This window comes from Pelecanus crispus, chromosome 8 (assembly GCF_030463565.1).
Source record: "Pelecanus crispus isolate bPelCri1 chromosome 8, bPelCri1.pri, whole genome shotgun sequence".
Classification (NCBI taxonomy): domain Eukaryota; kingdom Metazoa; phylum Chordata; class Aves; order Pelecaniformes; family Pelecanidae; genus Pelecanus; species Pelecanus crispus.
Window position 1 is genome coordinate 47,740,174 of NC_134650.1, and position 23,013 is coordinate 47,763,186.

At 71.7% G+C, this 23,013-nt stretch overlaps 2 protein-coding genes across 2 annotated transcripts; both read left to right on the forward strand.

Moving 5' to 3' along the window:
- The first annotated feature begins 4,958 nt into the window (after positions 1-4,958).
- Positions 4,959-11,179, forward strand: LOC142594110 (B-cadherin-like). Its single transcript, XM_075715170.1, has 15 exons — positions 4,959-5,202; positions 7,287-7,483; positions 7,558-7,668; positions 7,802-7,957; positions 8,132-8,276; positions 8,407-8,582; positions 8,671-8,799; positions 8,887-9,072; positions 9,149-9,393; positions 9,480-9,622; positions 9,820-10,044; positions 10,136-10,354; positions 10,438-10,568; positions 10,663-10,809; positions 10,967-11,179. The coding sequence occupies exons 1-15, from the start codon at positions 5,061-5,063 to the stop codon at positions 11,177-11,179; spliced, it is 2,565 nt and encodes an 854-aa protein (XP_075571285.1). The 5' UTR covers positions 4,959-5,060.
- Positions 11,180-12,760: 1,581 nt separating this feature from the next.
- LOC142594109 (cadherin-1-like) lies at positions 12,761-22,051 on the forward strand. Its single transcript, XM_075715169.1, has 16 exons — positions 12,761-12,823; positions 13,190-13,304; positions 17,636-17,862; positions 17,972-18,103; positions 18,193-18,348; positions 18,420-18,564; positions 18,692-18,864; positions 19,256-19,384; positions 19,501-19,686; positions 19,772-20,016; positions 20,142-20,284; positions 20,404-20,628; positions 20,867-21,088; positions 21,160-21,290; positions 21,532-21,675; positions 21,839-22,051. Exons 1-16 carry the CDS (start codon positions 12,761-12,763, stop codon positions 22,049-22,051), a joined length of 2,649 nt encoding a protein of 882 aa, XP_075571284.1.
- The last annotated feature ends 962 nt before the right edge of the window (positions 22,052-23,013 follow it).

Genomic DNA, 23,013 nt, shown 5'->3' on the forward strand with positions numbered 1-23,013 from the left:
TGCCAACCAGCACCGAGGGACCCGCCGTGCCGGGCAGGGAGCCGGGCCGTGCCCCGTTGGTGCTCCGTGCCATTAAACGGACCCCGGTGAGCCTTCTGGAGGGCCCTCTCTGTCCTCCCTGTCCTCCGGAGCAGCCCCCCACGCCTGCTGTGGGGGACGCCAGCTGGGTCGGCTCTGACCGAGCGGTGCTGGCGCAGGCCAGGACCGCGGCGCAGCTGGAATGCTCCTGGCATCCCACCCACCGAACTGCACCGGAGTGCTGCCCCGGGGCTCCCCGCCTTTCCCCCTCCAGAAGCCGTGTGTGCGCTATACCCCCAGGAAGCTGATATTTGTTTTTTGAGACGAACAGTGCTGTTTGAAGCCTTTAATGGCGTCGGTGGCGTAGTTTCTGCCACCCCGGTGACCCGCGTCGCTGCGGGGCAGACGTGCCTTTCCCCTAACTGCCCCGGTACGTTGTGTAGGAGTAGGGGCTGATCAGCAGCGGGAGGTGCAGCCTCTGCGCCGGGTCGGTGACGGTGAAGAAGACCTGGGGGGGAAGGAGGTGGCAGTGGCAGGGATCCCCCTCCGGCGGGGCTCGGCAGCCGGAGCCGGGCCCTGAGGGATGCTCAGAGCGGAGCCGGCAGCACCGCGGGAGGGAGGCAGCTCCCACGAGCCTGGCCGTGGCACCCGCACCCCTGCGCGCTCGTCCCCCTGCGGCTTCGGCCGCAGCCGGCTCCCCGTCCCCTGCGCTCCGTACCTCCACGAAGGGGTAGAGGCTGGCGTGCCCCAGGCCCTGCCAGTACGCCGCCGTCTCAAAGCGCAGCTTGTAGGTGCCGGCCTTGGCCTGCCCCGGTGCCAGGAGGAGCAGGCAGCGCCCGTCCTCATCCGTCCACCTGAAAGCAGAAGGAGCGAGCCCTGCCGCGGTGGCTGGCCCCAGCCCCGAGGACCGCCGGCAGTCCCCGGGGCGAAGACTGAGCTGCCGCTCGCGGCAGGGACGGGCGGCAGCCCCCTCTACCCGCGTCGCTGCCGCCGGCTCTCCTACCTCTGCACCAGCTCCGTCCACTGCGGCCCCGGCTCACCCAGCTGGGACAGGTGGACGGCGAGGCCGGCCGCCGGCAGCCCCGTCACGGTGTTCAGCACGTGGGTGGTCAGGGAGGCATTCACCGTCTCGGACATGCCTCCGGCCTGTAGCAGAGGAGAAAGCAGGGCTGGGATGTGTCCTGGCAGCGCCGTCCCCCTCCTCCTTCTGCCGCGCTGCAGCCGGCAGCACCGCAGCCCTGTGCCCTTTGCCCATGCTCCCTGCAGCCCCCGCGCCAGCGGCCGCGCAGCCAGGGCTGTCCCAGCACAGCCGCCCGTTCCCAGTGCCGGCATGCGATCGCCCACATCCTTCCCATGCCGTGGGGCTTGGCTCCGCCAACCCCGGGGCCGCGGTGCTGGGGCCCTACCCACAGCGCAGCGCTGCCTTCCCCGACAGCCGCCACCTGCAGCGCGGGTGCCTGCCGGGACGGAGGGCCGCGTGCCGGCGGCAGCACCGGGCTGCCTGCTCACCCACCCGTCCCGGCAATGGCTGGCCTGGGCCCAGGGAGGAAGCGGCCCCGTCCTGGCAGCCGTGGTGTCACGTGCGGGCGGACGTTAACCCCACAAGCGCTCTGGGTTTGGCAGGGCCGGAGCGTGACACGGGGGCTGCGTCCCGCTGTGCCGGGGCCGCTGACGGCCGGGCAGAGCCAGGCTGCCTGCCTGGAGCGGGACCGGCCCTTGCCACCATCCCGGCACCGGCTCCAGGCCTCGGCTGCCGGCTGAAGCGGGGACGCCGGAGCAGCACGACGGCGAGCAAGGGCACCCGGCTGCTTACCTGGCTCTCCTCCATCCCGCTCGGCCGGGGTCCCGCGGCCGGCGACACCGCGCAAAATGCCATCCCCTGTCCCAGCACCGCGGCCTCTCCCCACGGAGCTGGATGCCGCTATCCTGGCGCAGGGCTGCGGAAAGCCGGGCGCTCCTCCCTGGCTGGGCCGAGCCGGCGCGGGTTGCTTCCCCCTGGGAGGTGCGCCCGGGAGCCCCGCTGGCACCCAGGCTCCGGCAGCACCGCGGCCCCGGGGCTGGTGGACCAGAGCCCGGCGGCATGCTGTGGCACCGGGCCAGGAGGAGTGGTGGCGGAGCCGCCGTCCCAGTCTCGCCTCCCTCCTTCCCCGGAAAAGCACCCGGAGCGCGTCAGCGCTTTGGTGGCCGGGCACACTGGGGGGGCTGCCAGGAGCCGGCTTCGCCGCAGCCTAGCCCTGCCCATCCGTCTTGCCGCGGGGGCACGGGGTGGGCTCGGTGCCTCACCTGCACTTTGACGAGGACGGTGGCGGTGGCCAGCAGCCCGTAGCCGTGCATGTCGGCCGCCTGGACCTCCAGGATGTATTCGGGGACCGCCTGTGGCGAGAGGCCGTGTCACCCCCGAACGGGGGGCGAGAGACGGGGCGCGGGGCGGTGATGGGTCGTGCCCGGGGCTCACCTGTGCCGCCAGCCCCGCCGCAGCCACCGAGATAACCCCGGTGCTGGGGTTGATGGCAAACATGTCAGGCCGGGGCTGGTGCGGCATCTGGCGCAGGATGGAGTAGTCCACGACCCCGTTGCTGGAGCTCACGGCATCGTCCGCGTCCGTGGCCAGCACCCGCAGCACGAAGGTGCCTGGGAGTGTGGGCAACGGTTGGGGACGTCTCCCCCGGCCCCCCGGCGCTGCCTCCCGCTCGGCGGCGGCGGTGGTCTCACCTGGCTCGGCCCCCTCAGGCACGGTGCCGTGGAAAAGCTCCTCGGTGAAGACGGGCCGGTTGTCGTTCTGGTCCGTCACGGTGATGACGATCTCCATGGGGTCCTCCACGGGCTGCCCGTTGGCTGACACGGCGTGGGAGAAGAGCTGCGAGGGGCACCGTCAGCCCGCGCATGGCCCCGGGGACCATCCCCTCCCCATCCCGGCCCCCCACTCACGACGTATTTATCCATCTCCTCCCGGTCCAGCGGCTTCGTCACCTCCAGCCACCCCGTCTCCCGCTCGACGGTGAAGACGCCCACAGGGGGGGTGTCCGCCCCCTGCCCCGTGATGCTGTAGAAAACCTTGGTCTCCTTGTCCTTGTTGGATCTGATCTGGCGGCGAAGCGGAGCGAGGGGTTAGAGGGGTCCCGGCGCTCCGGGGACCCCCCTGCCCCGCGCCCCGTCCCCGCGTACCTGTGCCAGCTTTTTGGGGAAGGGTCCGCGCTCGTTTTCGGGGCAGTTGATGGGGGGGATGACCCAGTCCCTCTTCTGCCGCCGGAGGCCATGGCCCGGCTGGGCGCAGGTCGGGGCGTCCTGCGGGACGGCGAGCGGGGCTGAGGGGCCGCGGCGGGGGCAGAGCCGTGCCCGGGGGCTGCCGCGCAAACATGCGGCGGCCCCCAGCCCCATCGCGAGGGTCCTACCAGCGGGAGGAGGAGGAGGAGGAGGAGGAGGAGGAGGAAGGTGCAGGGCGACATGGCTCCAGCTGCACTGGCTCCTCTGGGCGCCAGCGAGGGACTTTTGCCGCGGGCAGCGGCCGTGACCTTGGCCGGGTCCAGCTGGGAGCAGCCGCAGGTGCCAGCAGCTGCGGGTGGGGGCCCGGCTGCCACCGCCAGCCCCGGGGGTGCCCGCTGGGACCCCCCGGCAGGGGCCCAGCGCCGAGGTGCTGCTGCAGGCCGGGGCGGGGGGACAGACCCCGGGCCCCCCGAACCCGCCAGGGCTCTGTCCCGGCAGTGGGGAGCGGGCATGGTCCCACCCCGGGGTCCCGCCTCGCTCTGGGGGGCCCCTCCACCCAAAGGTGGGCTCCAGGGACCCCCCAGCACCCCCCCAGCAGCCCGACGTGCGGTGGGGTGCCAAGGCCTCGGGCAGGGCGCTTGGGACCCCCTCGGAGCCCCCCGCGCCCAGTGCGGTGAACCCCCCGGTTGCTGGGGAGGGGGCAACGCCGCGGCTGGTGCCCGACGGGACCCCCTGCCAGGGGCGAGCGCCCCAAAACCCCCGGCAGGGTGGGACCGGGGATGCGGGGAGACCCCCACCACAGGGTGCCAGCTCCCCAGGCTGGGGGGGGTCCCCGGGGGTCCCCAGGAGCTGCAGCCTGGCCCTGGGCAGGGGGATGGGTCACACCGGGGGGGCTCGGCACTGGGGCCGGGGGGGCAGCGGGGAGAAACCGGGGTGCCCGGGAGGTGCCTGGAGGGAGCAGGGGCACCGGGGGGGGGACACGTGGCGGCACCGGGGGGTGCCAGGGGGGTACCCGGGGGTGCTGGGTGGGACCGGGGGGTACTGGAGGTGCCAGGGGGGGTACCCGTGGGGTACCGGGGGGGTACCTGGGGAGCAGCCAGGGGGTACCGGCGGGGTACTGGGGGGTACTCGGTGGTACCGGGGGGGAGCCGGGGGTACCCGGGGGGTACCGAGGGTGCCGGGGGTGGTACTGGGGGGTATCTGGGGGTGCCGGGGGAGTACATGGGGGTGCTAGGGAGGTACTGGGGGGTACCCGGGGGGTACCGGGGATGCCGGGGGGGTACCGGCGGGGGTACCAAGGGGTGCCGTGGGGGTACCGGCGGGGTACCAGGGGTTACCCGGGGGTGCCGGGGTGGTACCGGGGATGCCGGGGGGGTACCCGGCGGTAGCCGGGGGGTACCGGGGATGCCGGGGGCGTACCGGCGGGGTACCAGGGGCGTACCCGGGGGTGCCAGGGAGGTACCGGGGGGAGTACCCGGGGGTGCCGGTCGGTACCCGGGGTGTACCGGGTATGCCGTGGGGGTACCGGCGGGGTACCAGGGGTTACCCGGGGGTGCCGGGGGGTACCGGGGATGCCGGGGGGTTGCCGGGGGGGTACCCGGGGGTGCCGGGCGGTACCCGGGGGGTACCGGAGATGCCGTGGGGGTACCGCGGGGTACCAGGGGGGTACCCGGGGATGCCGGGGGGGTACCCGGCGGTACCCGGGGGGTGCCGGGCCCGCTCCCCGGGGCGGGGCGGGGCGGTACCTGCGACGCCGCCGCCTCACCTGGAGCCGCGCGCTGCAGCGGGCGGGGCGGGGCGCGGACCGGAGCAGCGGCGGCGGCGGCGGCGGCCGGGCCATGCGGGGGCCGCGCTCCGGGCTCTGCCCGCTCCTCTTCATCCTCCTCCTCATCCTCCTCCCGCTCCTGCCGGAGGCCGCCGCTCCCCCGGCCCGGCCGTGCGCTCCCCCGGGGCTGCGCCGCCGGCCGCTCCCGGGACCAGGTAACCGGTGCCGCCGTCGGGGCGCGGCTCCGCCCGGGAACCCGCGGGGATGCGCGGCGGGGGGACCGGTCCTGCGGGGCCGGGGCCGGGACCGGGATTGGGACCGGGATTGGGACCGGAATCGGGATCGGGAGCGGGTCCAGGACCGGGATCGGGATCGGGAGCGGGACCGGGAGCGGGAGCGGGTCCAGGACCAGGATCGGGAGCGGGACCGGGATCGGGAGCGGGTCCAGGACGAGGATCGGGAGCGGGGCGCCGGTGGGGGGCTGGGCCGGGCCGGGGGGGCGGGGCCCCCCCCTCGCTGCCGCGCTCGGTCCCCGCTTTGCCCCCCGGTTTGTGGGGCCGGGTCTGTGCCCCCCTGGTCGGTGATTTTCGGGGGGAGCTGGCGCTGCCCAGGGTGTGGGGTGGGCCGGGGGCCCGGGCTGTGGGGCTGGGCCGTGGGGCTACCCTTTGCCTGACCGTGGGCCCGGGCTGTGGGGCTGGAATGTGGGGCGAATCCTTCCCTGGCTGTGGGGCTGGGCCGTGGGGCTGCCCCTTGCCTGGCCGTGGGCTTGGGCTGTGGGGCTGGGCCATGGGGCTGGGCCGTGGGGCTGCCCCTTGCCTGGCCGTGGGCTTGGGCCGTGGGGCTGGGCCGTGGGGCGAGCCCTTCCCTGGCTGTGGGACCGGGCTGTGGGGCTGGGCCGTGGGGCTGGCGGTGCCCAGCTTGCCCGTCTGGCCCCACCGGGGCCAGTGGTGGCCGATGCCGGCACCTCTGGTCCAGCCGTGGGGCACCCGCAGGCAGCCGCCGGGGCAGAGCTGGGTGCCCGCAGGGTGGTCACCGGTGCCAGGCTGGCGACAGGGCTGGGTGCCCCGGGGCCGCCCTTCTCCGTCGGCGGGCAGGAGCGGGGCACCGTGGGCTGCAGAGTCCGGCCGGCCCGAGGCCGGGCAGGGGTTCGCCGCCAGCAGCTCTTGGCCCGGTGTTGCCTGGGCTCGTTCGCTCGGCAGTGTCCCGGGGGAGCGGGGCTGCTCGGGAACCACGGCCGGAGCCAGCGCTCGCCTAATGGCCGCGGAGCACTAAAAGCACTCCGTGGCGGTAAGTGCTCTTGCCGTGCCAGGAGAGGCCCTGGCCTCTGCCCACCTCGGACGCTGCATCCCGCTTCCCTCCGCCGGGCCTGCCGGGCAGCTCCTGCCGGGAGCGGAGCCGGGCTCTGCCGGGCCCCCCGCCATGGGCAGGGGCTGGGGTCCGGCCACGCTGCTGCAAAACCCCTCCGTGGGCGGCACGCGGCCCGGGCACCGGGCCCTGCGGCTCCACCACTGCGTCCAGCGGGCGCGGTGCCATGTGGGCTCTGCACGGAGGCTCCCCGGGGGCACGGCGGGGTCTGGCCCCCTCCCCGAACCAGAGCTGGAGCAAGGCTGCGGACCCGGACCCCGCTGTGCCGCCTGGCCTCTGGCCCCGCTTGCCGGGGTGGCTGGGGCCCTTCCCGCCGCGCCGATGTCCCTCATCATCATCATCACCATCGTGGTGGCTGGGAGGGGCCCTCGGCGCTGCCTTCCAGGCACGGCTGCCGCGTCTGGTGTGGGTGTGAGGGTCCCTGCTGTTGCCCCAGGGCTCGCTCCCTGCCCCGCTGTGGGGCAGCTGTGGGGCACGGCTCTCCTTGCCCCCCTCCACGGCTCCCCCCGCCCCCCCCCCAGCCCCGCTCCCCGTCCCCTCCTGGCTCCGGCCTCTTGCTGCTGCCGGAGCTGGCTTAGCGCCGCGTAATCCCCTAATCCTGCCGCCCGGCCGGCGGTGCCAGGGCCTGGGCCGCATCCAGCGCCGGGGATGCAGCGTGATCCTGGGCGGGGGGGGCCCCGTGCTGGGCCCCGTGTGCCGCCCAGGGTGGGCTGGGAGCCCCGGGGGGTGACACAGCGGGCGGGGGAATGGAGCAGGGCTCTGCCTGCCCAGGAATTTCCCTTCATCTCCGAAACAAAGCCGAAACTTCCGCCACTCCCGGCATCCCCTGCCTGCTCTGCCTCAGGAGGCTGGGGGGGTGCGGGGTCCTGGGGCTGCTGGCACAGGGGGTGGGGGCTCGGGACAGGTCCCCCCCTGACCCCCTGCCCTCTTGCAGCGAGCGCTGGAGGCTGCGTGGGGCCGTACGGGACCCGGGACCCCCATGTCGGGGCACGGGAGGATGGGGGCCCTGCGTGGCTGCCGGGGGCGGGCAGGGCGCTTGACGTGCCCCCCCGGGATGCCATCACCACCCAGGATGCCGCCGGCCAGCCGGACCCTTCCCCGGTTCCCCCGTGGAGCCGGCGCTCCCCCCAGGTAACACCGCTTGGCTGCGGCCCCCCGGCCCCCCCGGCCGGCTGCGCCCTCACTTGGCCCCCCTTGCCCCACAGCAGCTCCCCGGAGCTCGCGCCGCTGCCCGGAGGCGGAAGAGGGACTGGGTGATCCCCCCCATCAAGGTGCTGGAAAATGAGAAGGGCCCCTTCCCCAAAAAGCTGGTTCAGGTATGGGCAGGGGGGTCGGGCTGGGATGCGGGCGCCCGGGAGAGCTCCGTCCTGGGCACGGCGCGGGTGGGAGCGATGCTGCTGGGGGGGGCAGAGGGGTGCTGAGCCCCCTCCTCCCCCCATCTCTTCCCAGATCAAATCCAACCGGGACAGGGACACCAGGATCTTCTACAGCATCACGGGGCAGGGGGCGGACGCCCCCCCCGAGGGCATCTTCACCATCGAGAAGGAGTCGGGCTGGATGAAGGTGACGCAGCCGCTGGACCGGGAGGGCGTCGACAAGTACTACGTAGGTCCCTGCCGGGGGGCGCGGCAGCATGCCGGCGTGCCGTGCCGGCGTGCCGTGCTGGCGTGCCGTGCTGGCGTGCCGTGCCAGTGTGCCGTGCCGGTGTGCCGTGCCGGCGTGCTGTGCCGGCGTGCCGTGCCAGCCCCGTCGCTCACCCCCCACCCCCCGGCCTCGCAGCTCCTCTCCCACGCCGTGTCCGAGAACGGCAAACCGGTGGAGGAGCCGATGGAGATCATAGTCACGGTGACGGACCAGAACGACAACAAGCCCCAGTTCACGCAGGAGGTCTTCCGGGGCTCCGTGCCGGAGGGAGCTTTGCCGGGTAGGAGCCCGTGCCGCGGGGAAGCTCTGTCTCCCGCCGGCCCTGTCCCTTGGGGAGAGCCCTGGGACCGTCCCCGCAGGGGCCGCGGGTGCCCCAACGCGCCCCGCTCACCGGGACACCCCGTCCCCAGGCACCTCCGTGATGCAGGTGACGGCCACGGACGCGGACGACGCGGTGGAGACCTACAACGGCGTCATCGCCTACTCCATCCTCAGCCAGGAGCCGCGGGAGCCCCATCCCCACATGTTCACCGTCAACAGGGCCACCGGCACCCTCAGCGTCATCGCCAGCGGCCTCGACCGGGAGGTGGGCTCTGCGGCACCGCGGGGCGGGCAGCCCCGGCTCCACGCGGCAGGGCTGACTGGGGGTCTGTCTGTCTGTCCGTCCGCCGCAGCGCGTGCGGGAGTACACACTGACCGTGCAGGCAGCCGACCTGGACGGTGAGGGGCTGACCACGACGGCGCTGGCAGTGATCGAGATCGCCGATGTCAACGACAACGCCCCCGAGTTTGACCCCAAAACGGTAACGTGGCCACCGCCGCCCACCCCCCGCCGCAGCGGGACCCTCTCCCCGCCGGGCTGCGGCGCTGACGGTGCCCCCGACCCGCAGTACGAGGTGGCCGTGCCGGAGAACGAAGCCGGGCGGGAGGTGGTCCGGCTGACCGCCACCGACCTAGACGAGCCGAGCACGCCGGCGTGGCGAGCCGTCTACTCCATCCTGCGCGGCAACGAGGGAGGCACCTTCGCCGTCGCCACCGACCCTGCCAGCAACGAGGGCGTCCTCCGCACCGCCAAGGTGCGTGTCCCCGCCGCCGCGTCCCCTCGCCCCGCCGCCCGCGGCGCGGTGCTGCCCGTCCCGTCCTCTCCCCCAGGGTCTGGACTACGAGGCCAAGAAGCAGTTCGTGCTTTACGTGGCCGTGGCCAACAAGGCTCCCTTCGCCGTGAAGCTGCCGACGGCCACCGCCACGGTGACGGTCAACGTGGAGGACGTCAACGAGGCGCCCGTCTTCCACCCGCCGGTGCAGCTTGCCCAGGTGCCGGAGGACGTGCCGCTGGGGCAGACCCTCGCCTCCTGCACGGCCCGGGACCCCGACAAGGCCCGGGGGCAGACGATCAAGTGAGCGGGGGCCGGGGTTGGCGTCGAGGTCTGGGGGGTGTCCCCGCCGCCCCCCGCCACGGCGCCAGCTCCCCTCTGCCCCCCAGGTACCTGATGGGGCACGACCCGGCGGGCTGGCTGGCCGTGCACCCCGAGAACGGGCTCGTGACGGCACGGGACCACCTGGACCGCGAGTCCCCCTTCGCCAAGAACAGCACCTACGCCGCCGTGCTGCTGGCCGTGGACGACGGTGAGAGCCATGAAAGGGGCCCTTCTTCCTGCCGTCCCGCGTGAGGGGCACGTGCTGCCGTCACTGGGAACCACATCCCGGCTCCGGCACGGAGCAGCGCCCGGGGCTGCCTGTCCCCACCCCTGCTTGGGGCGTCCCCGTCCTCGTGAGGGTCCTGCTTTTGGGGAGCCCCCCTCCAGCATGGCTCCTCCCCGCAGGCTCGCCGCCCGCCACGGGCACCGGCACCCTGCTCCTCACCCTGCTCGACGTGAACGACCACGGCCCCGAGGCCGAGCCCCGGGACGTCACCGTCTGCAACCGCAGCCCCCAGCCCCATGTCCTCACCGTCACCGACCGGGACCTGCCCCCTAACACCGGCCCCTTCCGCGCCGAGCTCAGCCACGGCTCGGGGGACAGCTGGGCCGTGGAGGTCGGCGACGAAGGTAACGCCGCGGCGGGATGCTCGGCACGAGGCGGGCTGCGCCGGGGCGGCATTACTGGCGCGTCCGCCCGCGAGCCACCCGTCTCGTGCAGGCGACACCGTCACCCTGCGGCTGGTGGCACCGCTGAAGCCGGAACTCTACAGCGTCTACCTGCGGCTCGTCGACCGGGCGGGCAAAGCCCAGCTCACCGTCATCGCCGCGCAGGTCTGCGACTGCGAGGGGCCGGCGCAGAGCTGTCCCCAGGGACCCGAGGCCGCCGGCAGCCTGCCCTTCGTCCTCGCCACCCTGGGCGCCCTCCTGGCCTTGCTGCGTGAGTTGGGGGGTCCCCGGGGGTCCCGGTGCTGTGGGGCGGAGGGGATGCATCCCTGCTGACACCGCTGCTCCCCCCCCAAGTCATCCTGCTGCTGCTGCTGCTCTTCGTGAGGAGGAGGAAGGTGACGAAGGAGCCGCTGCTGCTGCCCGAGGACGACACGCGGGACAACGTCTTCTACTACGGGGAGGAGGGCGGCGGGGAGGAGGACCAGGTGGGTGTCCCGGGGGGCCGGGGGGTTGGTGCTAGCGCAGGTGGCCTGCCCCTGCCCCTCTCCATCGCGTGTGTGTGTCCCCCCACCACCCCAGGACTACGACCTGCGGCAGCTGCACCGGGGCCTGGACGCCCGCCCGGAGGTGCTGCTCCGCAACGACGTGGCCCCCACTGTCCTGCCAGCCCCCCAGTACCGGCCCCGGCCCGCCAACCCCGACGACATCGGCACCTTCATCGAGGAGGTGAGCCCTGGCCCCGGAGGGGACGGGGGGGACGAAGTGGTTTGGCACCCATCCGTGCCGGCACCGTTCCCCCCATCCATGCCGGCATCATTGGGGCAGCCGCCGGCGGCTCCAACCCCAGCGGGGGACGGGCGCTGACCCCTCCTGCCCCCCCCAGAACCTGAAGGCGGCCGACACGGACCCCACGGCCCCCCCCTACGACTCCCTGCTGGTGTTCGACTACGAGGGCAGCGGCTCGGAGGCTACCTCGCTCAGCTCCCTCAACTCCTCCGCCTCCGACCGCGACCAGGACTACGACTACCTCAACGACTGGGGCAGCCGCTTCAAGAAGCTGGCGGACCTCTACGGCGGCGGGGAGGGGGACGATTAGGACCCCCCCCCGCCGCCCCGTAGCCCCCTGCCCCACGCCTTACCGCTGCCCGTGCCTTGGGGCTGCCCCCTCCTGCCGTGCCCCCCGCCTCGGCGGCAGCCCCCTCGCCTTCCTCTCCTGTGTTTCTCTTGGGTTTTTTTTCATTTGTTTTTAAATGTATGAAATAAAGGTAGTGTGATGCTACGGATGAGGTGAGCGGGTGCTGGTGTAAGTTTTAATAAAGAACGTGGGGTTTGGGTTTTTTTTTTCAGACGCTCCAGCCTCTGCATGGCTTTGTGCCCGGGGAATGGTCCCCGGGGAGCTGCTGCCCGCCCCGGGGCTTGGTGCTGCCCCCAGCCCCACTGCAGCCCCCCAGCCCCGTCCCCCTTGCCTGCAGCATGGCTGGGGCAGTGCCCGTGGCCCCCCCGGCAGCAGGGGGTCCCCCCCAAAGCGTCCTTGCCCCCATGGGGTGCAGCGCTAGTGCGGGTGGGCACGGGCAGGGCGCTGAGCCCGTGCCCCGTGGGAGCGGCACCGCTGGCACTGGGTGTTGCCGGTGCCAAATCCCTCCTGGCGTCGCCGTTCCCCCCGCGCCGGGGCAGCCTGCGGCCCCCCAACCCGCCACCCCGTCCCCCCGGTACGGCCGTCGCCCCTTGCCTGGCGGACCCCAGCTACGGGCAATAAATCCGTGACTCGGTGGGGCCCGGGGCTTCGCTGCCGTACGCGGGCAGGGGGCTCAGCCCCGCCGCGCCCCCAGCACCTGCTGTTCCCCACCGGCTCCGTGCTCGGCCCCAGCCGGACTCTGCCCCTCGCCGAAGCCCCGGGAGCTGTGGGGCAGCCGGTGGCACCGGAGGTTTCTCTGGCCACCCACAGACCCCCCCCCCCAAGCTTCCACGGCCCTGGACAGGCACCCACGGAGCTCCCGCGCCCCAGGGGCTGCACGGCTGCTGACGGGGACCGGGGGGACAGGGGTACCGGGGGTACCGGGGGGCCAGGGGATTTGGGGGTACTGGGGGAGCGGGGGTACCAGGGGTACTGGCAGATTGGGGGACCGGGGGTACCGGGGGACAGGGGTACCGGGGGATCGGGGGGTACCGGCGGTACCGGGGGACCAGGGTACCAGGGGATTGGGGGTACCGGGTGGCCGGTGGTACCAGTGGTACCGGGAGGACAGGGGTTCCGGGGTACCGGGGCTATGGGGGAGACAGGGGTACCGGCGGTACCGGGGGACCGAGGGACCGGGGGATCGGGGGGTACCGGGTGGCCGGTGGTATCGGGGTCCCGGGGTCCCGGGAGGACAGGGGTACCGGGGGTAGCGGGGCTATGGAGGAGACAGGGGCACCGAGGGTACCGGGGGACCGGGGGATCGGGGGTACCGGGGGTACCGGGGGACCGGGGGATCGGGGGTACCGGGTGGCCGGTGGTCCCGGGGTGGGGCGGGGCGGCACCGCCTCCCGTCGGGGCGGGGCGGGGCGGGGCGGTTCCCGGGCGGGGCCGGCACCTGCGGGGCGGGACCGGCCCCGGGAGCGGGACCGGATCCACCTGCGGCTCCGCGGCAGCAGAGCTGCGATCCCTCCGGCACCGCAGCGGCACCGGCAGCCAGCCATGGGGCGGCGGGGGGGCTGCCCGGCTCCGCTCTTCCTCCTCCTCCTCCTCCTCCTCCTCCAGGTGAGGGACGGGGCCCTGGGACCCTGCCACCCTGCCTGGGACCTTGGGGCCGTGGGACCGAGCCCGGGGCCGTGGGACCGAGCCCGGGGCCGTGGGACGGAGCCCGGGATGGAGCCCGGGATGGAGCCCGGGGCCGTGGGACCCTGCCCGGGATGGAGCCCGGGGCCGTGGGACGGAGCCCGGGATGGAGCCCGGGACGGAGCCCGGGGCCGTGGGACCCTGCCCGGGATGGAGCCCGGGGCCGTGGGATGGAGCCCGGGGCCGTGGGACCGAGCCCGGGGCCGTGGGACCCTGCCCGGGACGGAGCCCGGGGCCATGGGACCCTGCCCGGGACCCTGCCCGGCACTGACCGCTCTCTCCGGACAGCCCGGCTACCGGCTGTGCGAGCGGGCAGCGCCGTGCCAACCCGGCTTCACCGCGGAGACCTTCGCCCTCAGCGTGCCGCGGGACAGCGTGCCGGCGGGACGGGCGCTGGGACGAGGTAAGGCAGGGAGCCGTGGGGACGGGCTGGGTGCGCGGCACCGGAGTTGGCGACAGCGGGGCGAAGCTGTGGCTCCGTCTGGTGCCGGCGTGGCGATGGGGACGGTGTCTGCCCAGGGCCGTGGGGACGGTGCTGCGGCGGTGGGGACGGGTGCGGTGCACGCCGCCGCAGGTGGCAATGGGGTCGGAGCCACGGCCGCATCTCTGTGCACGCCGGCGGGGCTGTGCCGAAGGGCCGGGGCAGCGTGGGCGCCGGTGCTCCCGCCATGGCGGAATGGCGTCGCGGTGCAGGGCAGTGGGTGCCTCTCCCCGGGGTGCGCCGGCGCGGGCGGCGCTGACTCAGGCGGCACAGGCTTGTTGGGGCCGGCAGGCCGGGGCGTGGGGCCATGCAAGCGCCCGTCCCGCCCCACACCTCGCTCGCCTGCGGGGTCCCGGCACCGGGGATTCGTGGGGCCGAACCCGCTTTTTGCAGCCGTGGGGCCGAGCCTCCAGCGCGGCCTCCCCGGGCGGCTCTTGGCACGGGGACGGTGGTGCCTCGCCGTGCCAGTGCAAAACGCCCGTCCTGGTGCGGCAGGTGCCGGCGCTGAGCACGGCCTGCGTGGCCGCAGCGGCTGCGCCAGGCTGGGCCCCGGCTGCCAGCAGCGTCCCTCTGCCGCGCACCGAGTTGTGGCCGGGGCAGCCGGGTGCTGCCGGCCCTCGGGGCAGGCGCCGGGGAAAGGTGTGCCCAGGGGAGTGGGTGCTGCCATTTTGGGGTGCCCTGCACATCCCCGCCCCTGATCCGTGGGGGGCTGCGCGGTGGCTGGGCGCCAGCTCCCGGCCCAGCGCTTGGGCCGTCACCATCCGCGCCGATTCCTTGGTGACGGTGGTGCTGGCACGTCGGTGTGCCGGGGCGGGCGTGGGGCTGAGGCGTGCAGAGCACCGCAGCGGGGGGCTCCCAAATCCCCCCGCCCTGGCTTTGGAAGGGCTTTGCCTGGGCTGTGGTTTTCGAGCTAAGAGCCAGACCCTGCCCCACACCTCAGGAATTGCCGGCTCGTTAGCTTTCTGGTTGATCAGTAACGAAGCTGCCTGGCTGCGGCAGCCTGTGCCCATTTAGGGCCGTGGCTGATTACCAGGTGACGTGGCCTTGGCGTCTCGCTGCCTCGCAGGGCTGGTCTCCAGACCTGGGACCTGCTGGAAATCCCCAGCCCCGGCACCACCACTTCCAGTTTCGGGTCCCGGGTAGAGACGGGGCGCGGGAGGAGGGAAGGGGACACCTGCCCGTGCGGGCTGCGTGCCAGCCCGGCGATGCCCGGCCGCGCTCGGCGATGCCGCCCCCCACGCCACGCGGCGTTACCGAAGCCCGCGGCCGGGCCGCGGCGAGGGTGGGCTGACGAGCCAGCCTGTAATTAGGCTGATGAGTTGAGCGCAGTGTTTTCCCTCCAACAGGTCTGGACAGGCCCCGCGTGGCAGCTGGGCTGGGGAGGCGAACACCTGCGCGGGGGCCACGGCGTCGCCAGGGCCGGGTCCCTGCGGCCCCGCTCGGCGGGTGGTGGTGGTGGTGGGGGTCTGTGGGGTGGCACGGCCCCACGGGATGCAACGGCAGCCGGGACGCTCCCCCGTCTTCCCCGGGTGTGGGAACCTCGAGAGTGTGAAGTCACGGTGAAACTCGGGTGACGTCGGCAGGCGCGCCGGCGGGACGTGCCGCTCGCGGTGCCTTCGCCCCGGCTGACGCGAGGACCCTGCCCGAGCACGGCCGCGCTTGCGCAACCCACGCAGAGCGGGCGCGGTGGCACCCAGCTCTTCCCGTGAGTCACCCTGCGCCCAGCCCCGGCCAGACGTCACGGGACGGGGGGTGGCTCGGGGGGGGGCTGCCGTGGTTCCCCATCCCCATGCGGGGTCTCATCCCCCTGCCCCGGTCGGCAGCCTGGTAGCGCAGGGGTCTGGCTGCCCCGGCACCCCGCGGGTGGTGGTGGGGGGGCCTGGAAGGGCAAAGCTGATGGGGGGCGGCTGAGGGAGCTGGGGGTGTTCAGCCTGGAGAAGAGGAGGCTGAGGGGAGACCTGATCGCTCTGCAGCTCCTGACAGGAGGGGGCAGGGAGGGGGGTGTTGGGCTCTTCTCCCAAGGAACCAGCGATAGGATGAGAGGAAATGGCCTCAAGCTGTGTCAGGGAGGTTTAGATTGGATATTGGGAGAAATTTCTTCGCGGAAAGAGTGGTCAAGCGTTGGAACAGGCTGCCCAGAGAGGTGGGGGAGTCCCCATCCCTGGAAGTGTTCAAAAAATGGGCAGAGGTGGCACCTGGGGACATGGTTTAGTGGGCATGGGGGTGTTGGGGTGATGGCTGGACTGATGATCTTAGAGATCCTTTCCAACCTTAGTGATTCCTAGTTTTCCTTGCATTAAAAAATAATCCAGCCACCAAGCCAGGAAACATGGAATTATTCCTCTCCCCTTAACTGGTTTAGTGGTGGCCTTGGCAGTGTAGGTTAGTGGTTGGACTGGATGATCTGAAAGGGCTTTCCCAACCTAAACGATTCTGTGATTCTGTGATCCCCCCGAGGGACCCCCCAGCTCCCCTCTCCTCCCGCCCCACCGCTCCTGGGGAGGAGAGGGGCCCCCGGCTCCCAGCCCCGGGGAGGGGAGGGCTGGGGATGGCTTTCCTTCAACTGAGGAGCCGGAAAAAACAGGTTGTGCACGGCGGGGTGGGAAGGGGGGGAGCGGGAGCGGAGCGCCGAGCACTCATTGCACCCAGCGTGGGGCTGGGGGCTGAGCACTGCCCGCTCGCTGCACCCATCCAGCACGGTGCCAGGTCCCCGGTGCCAAGCGCTGCGCTTGCGCCCATGGGTGCCGGGGAGCCTCTCCCCACCACCGCCGCCGCCGCCGGTCCCCGCTGCGGCAGCGCCAGGCCTGCTCCGGCACGTTCCTGCCCAGCCGGCCCCACCGGCTCCCCCAGCCCGCAGCTCTTGCCAGGGGTCCCGCTGTCGGGTCGAGCTGCGCCGGCATCGTGCCGGCGAGTCCTGCCCGCGCTGGGCTGGGGGCACTGCGGCGGGCAGGGGCGCAGCCCCCAGCGCGGGGTTTGGCTATCGTTCCCCGCCCGTGCCCCGGTCCTGCCGTCGCTTCCAAATTCCTGGGCTGCACGTGGGCTGACGTAAACCGGCGGGGCCAGCCCCGGCAATGGCGGCACCAGCCTTGGCAGCGGCCTGGCGTTCGGGCGTGCTGCGCTACCTCCCACCCTGGGCACGTCGTCCTCCCGCGGTGAAGCCCTGGCACCCGTTTCGGCGTGGGTTGTGCCGGGGCCGATGGTGGCCGCGCTGGTAGGGGCTCCTGCCCTGGTGCCGCTGGCTCAAACAAACCATCCCCCAGACAAAGGGTGTTTGTTCAGGAGATGCCGGCAGCGCAGCCCCAGCTCATGTGATGCCTGCTGATTGCCGCGGCACCGCTCGGAGCCTCTGCCGGCTGGCTGCAGCCCCCCGCGTGCCGGTCGTGGCTCGTACCGCGCCCCAGCGGGGTGCCAAGCTGGCGACACCAGGACGCTGTCTGCCCCGGTTTGGGGTAGGTGCCCAGTGTCCCTGGGGGACCCCCTGCAGCAGAGGTGTCGGAGGCGCCGATGGGCGCCCCGGCTGCTGCCCTGCGGCATGGGCGTGCCGGGGTGAGCACCTTCCTGCCACCCAGCTTGGTGTCCCCCTCCTGCAGCCTGGGCCGTCCCTTGCTGCAGGCACGTGGCCATGGGCACCGGCCGTGCTGGTGCTCCGGGACCCCCACGGGTCCCCAGGCGCTGGGGCACCGTAACCCACCGGCCCGCAGTGCCCTGTGGATCAGCCCTGGCAGCCCCCTGGGACCCGGTGCCGGGGTGCCAGCGCAGGTGAGCGGGCGCTCGCCTTGGTTTTCTTTGAAAAGCAGCCGGGGCCGCACCAGCACCCGCTGCCACGGGCACGGCAGCGGTGACGTGCCACGCATGGGGACGCGCCGTACACGGTGCTATAGATGGGGACGCGCTGCGCTGTGCTGAGTGCCATTTGCCACGGGCTGGCGGGGACCCCACGCTCCGGCAGGTTGTGCCATGCCCAGTCCCGCGCCAAAGCCACGGCGGGGACGCACCGTGCATCGTGCCGCGCTCCCTGCCCGTGCCCGGGACGGGATGCCGGCAGGGTGTGAGGGACCGTGCGTGGGTGCGTCCCCGCTGCGCCTGCAACCGCCCCGTCCCCCCGCGAGCTGTGGCCGCGCTGCGTGCGCCTGTGTCACGCTGTCCTGCGCCCTCCCGCTCTGCCGCCCGCCCGTCCCGCGATGCCGGGTGCGTGCCCGGCCCTCGCCGGCTCCCCCCGGAGCCCCCTGCCCACTCGCTCTCCCCGTCCCCAGTGAGCTTTGCAGACTGCGGCGAGCAGCGGCGTGCCGCGTACCTCTCGGATGACACGCGCTTCAAGGTGAGCAGGGACGGTGTTGTCTCTGTGACCCGGCCCCTGCGGCTCCGGCAGCGGGACATCAGCTTCTCCGTCCACACCTGGGACGCCGCGGGCAAGAAGCATTCGGCCAGGGTGACCCTGAGCAGGCGGCAGGATCGTCACCATCACCACCGCCAGCAGCAGGTAAAGCGCAGCCCCTCTCCCCGGCATCACTGCAGCCCCTCTTGCCGGGGCAGAGCGTGCAGAGGGCTTGGCAAGGTGCTGGCACTGAGCCGAACCGCTCTCCCCGCAGGACGTGGTGCCCGACGTGCTGACCTTCCCTGAGCCGGGCCATGGCCTCCAGCGGCGGAAGAGGGACTGGGTCATCCCCCCCATCAACTGCCCTGAAAATGAGCGCGGACCCTTCCCCAAAAAGCTGGTGCAGGTACGCGGCCCCGCGGGGACGCGGCGCAGGGCAGGGGGGTCCCCAGAGTGCCGGGACCCCTCTAACCCCCTGCTCTGCTTCGCCGCCAGATCAAATCCAACAAGGACAAGGAGACCAAGGTTTTCTACAGCATCACGGGGCAGGGGGCGGACACCCCCCCTGTGGGCGTCTTCACCATCGAGCGGGAGACGGGGTGGCTGGAGGTGACGAAGCCGCTGGACCGGGAGGATATGGATAAATATGTCGTGAGTGGGGGGCCAGGATGGGGAGGGGACGGTCCCCGGGGCCGTGCGCGGGCTGACGGTGCCCCTCGCAGCTCTTCTCCCACGCCGTGTCAGCCAACGGGCAGCCCGTGGAGGACCCCATGGAGATCATCATCACCGTGACGGACCAGAACGACAACCGGCCCGTCTTCACCAAGCAAGTCTTCATCGGCTACATTGAGGAAAATGCGAAACCGGGTGCGTGGGGGACCGGTGATGGACCCCATGGCTGGGACCACGCAGAGTCCTGAGCTGGAGCTGTGCCGGCGTATCCAGTGGGTTTTGTCCCACGAGTAAAATCTCCCCTGCTTGTCCCCATGCCCAGGCACGTCCGTGATGACCGTGAACGCCACGGATGCAGACGATGGGATCAACGTGAACAACGGCATCATCGGTTACTCCATCCTCAGCGAGGAGCCCAAGAGCGCGCAACGGATGTTCACCATCGACCCAGCGAAGGGCATCATCAGCGTCATCGGCACGGGGCTGGACCGGGAGGTGGGCACCCTTGCTGCGTCCCGGGGAACCGTGTGGCAGCTCTGCGGTGGGACTTGCCGCGGGGAGCCAGGGATGCTGGAGCCCCGGGGTCCGGCCGATTCGGGGACTTGCCATCCCTGGGTCACTGTATCCTGCTCTGGGGGTGTCTGCAGCCCCAAGCCCATTGGGGATCTGTGCTGGGGACGTTGCAGGGGTCCCCAGCCCTGCCGAGCCCCAGGGGTGGGTGGACTGCCAGCCCTTTGGGTGGGCGGCAGGGACATTGGCAAGCGTCCGTGCTGTCGGTGAACACCGTGGCTGGAGAAGGGTGGAAGACCCGGTAGGCAATGCCCCCGGAGGAAGGGGACACGCCGGACCCCATCCCTGCCCTAACCGTGGTAATTTTGGCTTGCAGACCACTCCCAACTACACGCTGATCATCCAGGCTGCAGACCAGGAGGGCACCGGCCTGACCAACACCGCCACCGCCATCGTGGAAGTCACCGACGCCAACGACAACCGTCCCGTCTTCAACCCCACCATGGTACCCGAGCCGGCTCCCGCGAGCCGCTGCCCTCCCCAGGCCATCGTGGCACGAGCCCCCCTGCTCCGGGGTGCCCAGGACCCCGCGGGTGACCATCCCCGTCCCATCTCTTGCAGTATGAGGGGTCAGTGCTTGAGAATGAGGTGGGGGTGGTGGTGGCCCGGCTGCACGCAACAGACCAGGACATGCAGGGCTCCCCTGCCTGGCAAGCCGTCTACCGCATCAAGAGCGGGGACCAGAACGGCGACTTCAGCATCACCACCGACCCCAAAACCAACGACGGCATCCTGAAAACCGCCAAGGTGGGTCCTGCCGTCGTGCAGCCGCCCTGGCGCCGGCTGCCTCCCTGCCGACGCTACCCGGCTCCTCTCTCCTTCCCGCCCCCAGGGTCTGGATTATGAGACCATCCACCAGTACAACCTCGTGGTGACGGTGGAGAACGCCGTCCCCTTCACCGTGTCTCTGCCGCTCTCCACGGCCAGCGTCCTGGTGGTGGTGAAAGACGTGAACGAAGCCCCCATCTTCATGCCGCCGGTCAAGAGGGTGGAGGTGATGGAGGACCTGCCGCTGGGGCACGAGGTCACCTCCTACACGGCCCAGGACCCTGACAGGGATCAGAGGCAGAAAATCACGTGAGTTGGGGGGGGAGGCGGTGGTGGGGGGCAACGCCAGGGTGCCCGAGGGGCTGCGCTGTGGCCTGCACCCCTTCCCAGCCGGCACAGCGTTCCCCTCGCCACTGAGCCCTTGCTCGCCCCAGGTACCGCATGGGCAGTGACCCCGCGGGGTGGCTAGCCATCGACCCCGAGAACGGCATCGTCACGGTAGCCCAGCCGCTGGACCGGGAGTCGATCCACGCCATCAACAGCACCTACAAGGCCATCGTCCTGGCTGTGGACAGTGGTGAGGAGCGCCCTGCCTTGCCCTTTGGGAAGGGGCTGCTGCCACCCGCCTGGGTCCCACCGGGGCTGCCGGGGCCAGGACCCCCTCCCCGGCCGCCTTGCTAACCCCCAGCCCCGCAGGGTCGCCGGATGCCACCGGCACGGGGACGCTGCTCCTCCTTCTCCAGGACGTGAACGACAACGGGCCCATGCCGGAGCCCCGGATCTTCGCCGTCTGCAACCGGCAGCCCGAGGAGCAGACGCTGAACGTCGTCGACAAGGACCTGCCCCCCAACACCTACCCCTTCCAGGCAATGCTGGACCACGGCTCCGGCGCCAACTGGACCGTCAGGATGAGCGGACGAGGTAGGTGCCGCGTGGTCTGGCCCGGCCGCCCACCTTTGGCGTGGAGGACGCCAAGCGAGGGCCAGATCCCAAGCACCCCTCGGCTCTCTGCGCTCCCCTGAGCGCAGCCAGTGCCAGCCCCCATGATGGGCACTGGGCTGGGGAACTGCCAACGTGGCAAAGCCCCGCACCGGGGGTGACCCCAAACGGGGGAGCGGGGACGCGTCTCCGAGCCTAACTCCTCTCTCTGCTGCGCAAGACCTGCTGGTGCTGAAGCTGAAAAAGGAGCTGGAGCCCGGGGACTACAGCATCTTCCTGAGGCTGACGGATGCGCAGGGCAAGGCGCAGGTGACGACGGTCACAGCCCAGGTGTGCGACTGCGAGGGGCCGGCCAAAAACTGCGAGCGGCGAGCGTTTGTCGCCAGCAGCCTGGGCGTCCCTGCCATCCTGGGCATCCTGGGAGGCATCCTGGCACTGCTGAGTGAGTACTGCGGGACGGGGACGGGGCCACCCTCGCCCTGCCACCCTGACGCCGGTGCCCTCTGCTCGCAGTCCTGCTGCTGCTGCTGCTGCTCTTCGCCCGCCGGAGGAAGGTGGTGAAGGAGCCGCTGCTCCCGCCGGAGGATGACATGCGGGACAACGTCTACCACTACGATGAGGAGGGCGGCGGCGAGGAGGACCAGGTGGGACGCTGGCGCCGCGCCGCGCCGCACCCTGCCTGTGGGGTCCCTGCGGCACCCTCCCTGCCACGGGTGGTGGCCGTACCCCCTGAGCCACGACGGACACTTGGGGTGCACAAGGCTGCTGCGGACCTGTGTGTCCGCCGGTGTCCACGGTGCCCCCGGTCCTTCCTGCCTGTCCCGGCACGGTGCTGCCTGCAGTTGTCCCTCCAGCACCATCTCCTCATGTCCTCCCCCGAACCAGGACTACGACCTGAGCCAGCTGCACCGGGGCCTGGACGCCCGCCCAGAGGTGATCCGCAACGATGTGGCCCCCCCGCTGATGGCCGCCCCCCAGTACCGGCCCCGGCCCGCCAACCCCGACGAGATCGGAAACTTCATTGATGAGGTGAGCCCTGACCCCGCGCGGTGCTCTGGGGGTGGACCGGGGAGGGGGAAGCCCCCATCCGTGCCAGCACTGTTCCCCCCATCTGTGCCGGCACTGTTGGCGCAGCTGCCGGTGGCCCCAACCCTGGCAGGGGACGGGCGCTGACCCCTCCTGCCCCCCCCAGAACCTGAAGGCGGCCGACACGGACCCCACGGCCCCCCCCTACGACTCCCTGCTGGTGTTCGACTACGAGGGCAGCGGCTCGGAGGCTACCTCGCTCAGCTCCCTCAACTCCTCCGCCTCCGACCGCGACCAGGACTACGACTACCTCAACGACTGGGGCAGCCGCTTCAAGAAGCTGGCGGACCTCTACGGCGGCGGGGAGGAGGACGATTAGGACCCTCCCCGCCACCCCCCCCCGGGCCGGGAGCCACCTGGCGCAAGCAACTCACTTCATTTCACCCCGCTCACGTTGGCTTTCACCCCGGGGGCGGCCGAAGCCCCCTCCAGCACCCCCTCAACCTGGCGTCCGTGCCCCCCTCGTTCGGCGCAGGGGAAGCTCGGGCTCACCAGGGCGGGTTTGGGGAGCCTGTGCGTTTCCTGGCCCCCTCCTCAGCTCCAGGCAGGGCACGGAGCCGTTCCATCCGTTCCTCGTCCTGGAGCCGAGGTGCTCCCGGCTGCATGGGCCAGGATCAGCTCCTCTTCCCTGGCAGGGACAGGCCCCTGCCGCCTCCCTCCCTTTGCCGTGGGGGGAAAAGGGTTTCTCTGGCACTCTCCGAAATACCTCGTGCTCCCAGCCCCGCCACAACCACCGACCTGCCGCCGCGCTCGGCTCCCGAACCCGGCGCTGGAGAAGCGGGGCAGCCCTGGCACCGTACCTCTGCCGGAGCAGGGCGAGGTGATGGATAAATACAGACCAAAGATGTACCGTCATGTGCTATACATAAGGGAATTATATTTGATAGAGTATCTACAGGCAGATTTCTATTTTTCCATATCCCAGATTATTATATGATTTCCTTCTGTGTCGTGCCTGGTGTAATTATGGTGCAGCCAATGAAAGGTGCTTTTGGAAATCGAACGGCTTTACTGAAATTCTGAATTCTGTGTTTAGCTGTCGTCATGGTTTGTATTTTTTATTATGGGAAAAGGGTCTGATGCGGGCTGGGAAGCCAGCAACGGTCCGGTGTTAATTGATTGTATGGTTTTTATATAAAATTGAAATAATAAATTGTTTTAAGAAAACCGAAAGCCCTTTTCTCTGGGTGCAGCTCTGCTGGTTTCGCTGCCCGTGTCCGTGCTCAGAGGCCAGCCTGCCCCGCAGAGCCATTCCTCGGCGCGGCCGCTGCTGCCTCCGAA

What these genes read in the sequence shown, in the direction of transcription:
- LOC142594109 (XM_075715169.1), top strand. Translation starts at nt 12,761, where the DNA reads ATGGGGCGGCGGGGGGGCTGCCCGGCTCCGCTCTTCCTCCTCCTCCTC. An exon ending in CCGTCTTCAACCCCACCATG is followed by an intron (nt 19,385 to 19,500) that starts GTACCCGAGCCG and finishes CATCTCTTGCAG; the next exon opens with TATGAGGGGTCAGTGCTTGA. An exon ending in CGTCAGGATGAGCGGACGAG is followed by an intron (nt 20,629 to 20,866) that starts GTAGGTGCCGCG and finishes CTGCTGCGCAAG; the next exon opens with ACCTGCTGGTGCTGAAGCTG.
- LOC142594110 (XM_075715170.1), top strand. Translation starts at nt 5,061, where the DNA reads ATGCGGGGGCCGCGCTCCGGGCTCTGCCCGCTCCTCTTCATCCTCCTC. An exon ending in CCGGCCGCTCCCGGGACCAG is followed by an intron (nt 5,203 to 7,286) that starts GTAACCGGTGCC and finishes GCCCTCTTGCAG; the next exon opens with CGAGCGCTGGAGGCTGCGTG. An exon ending in GCTGCTGGCCGTGGACGACG is followed by an intron (nt 9,623 to 9,819) that starts GTGAGAGCCATG and finishes TCCTCCCCGCAG; the next exon opens with GCTCGCCGCCCGCCACGGGC.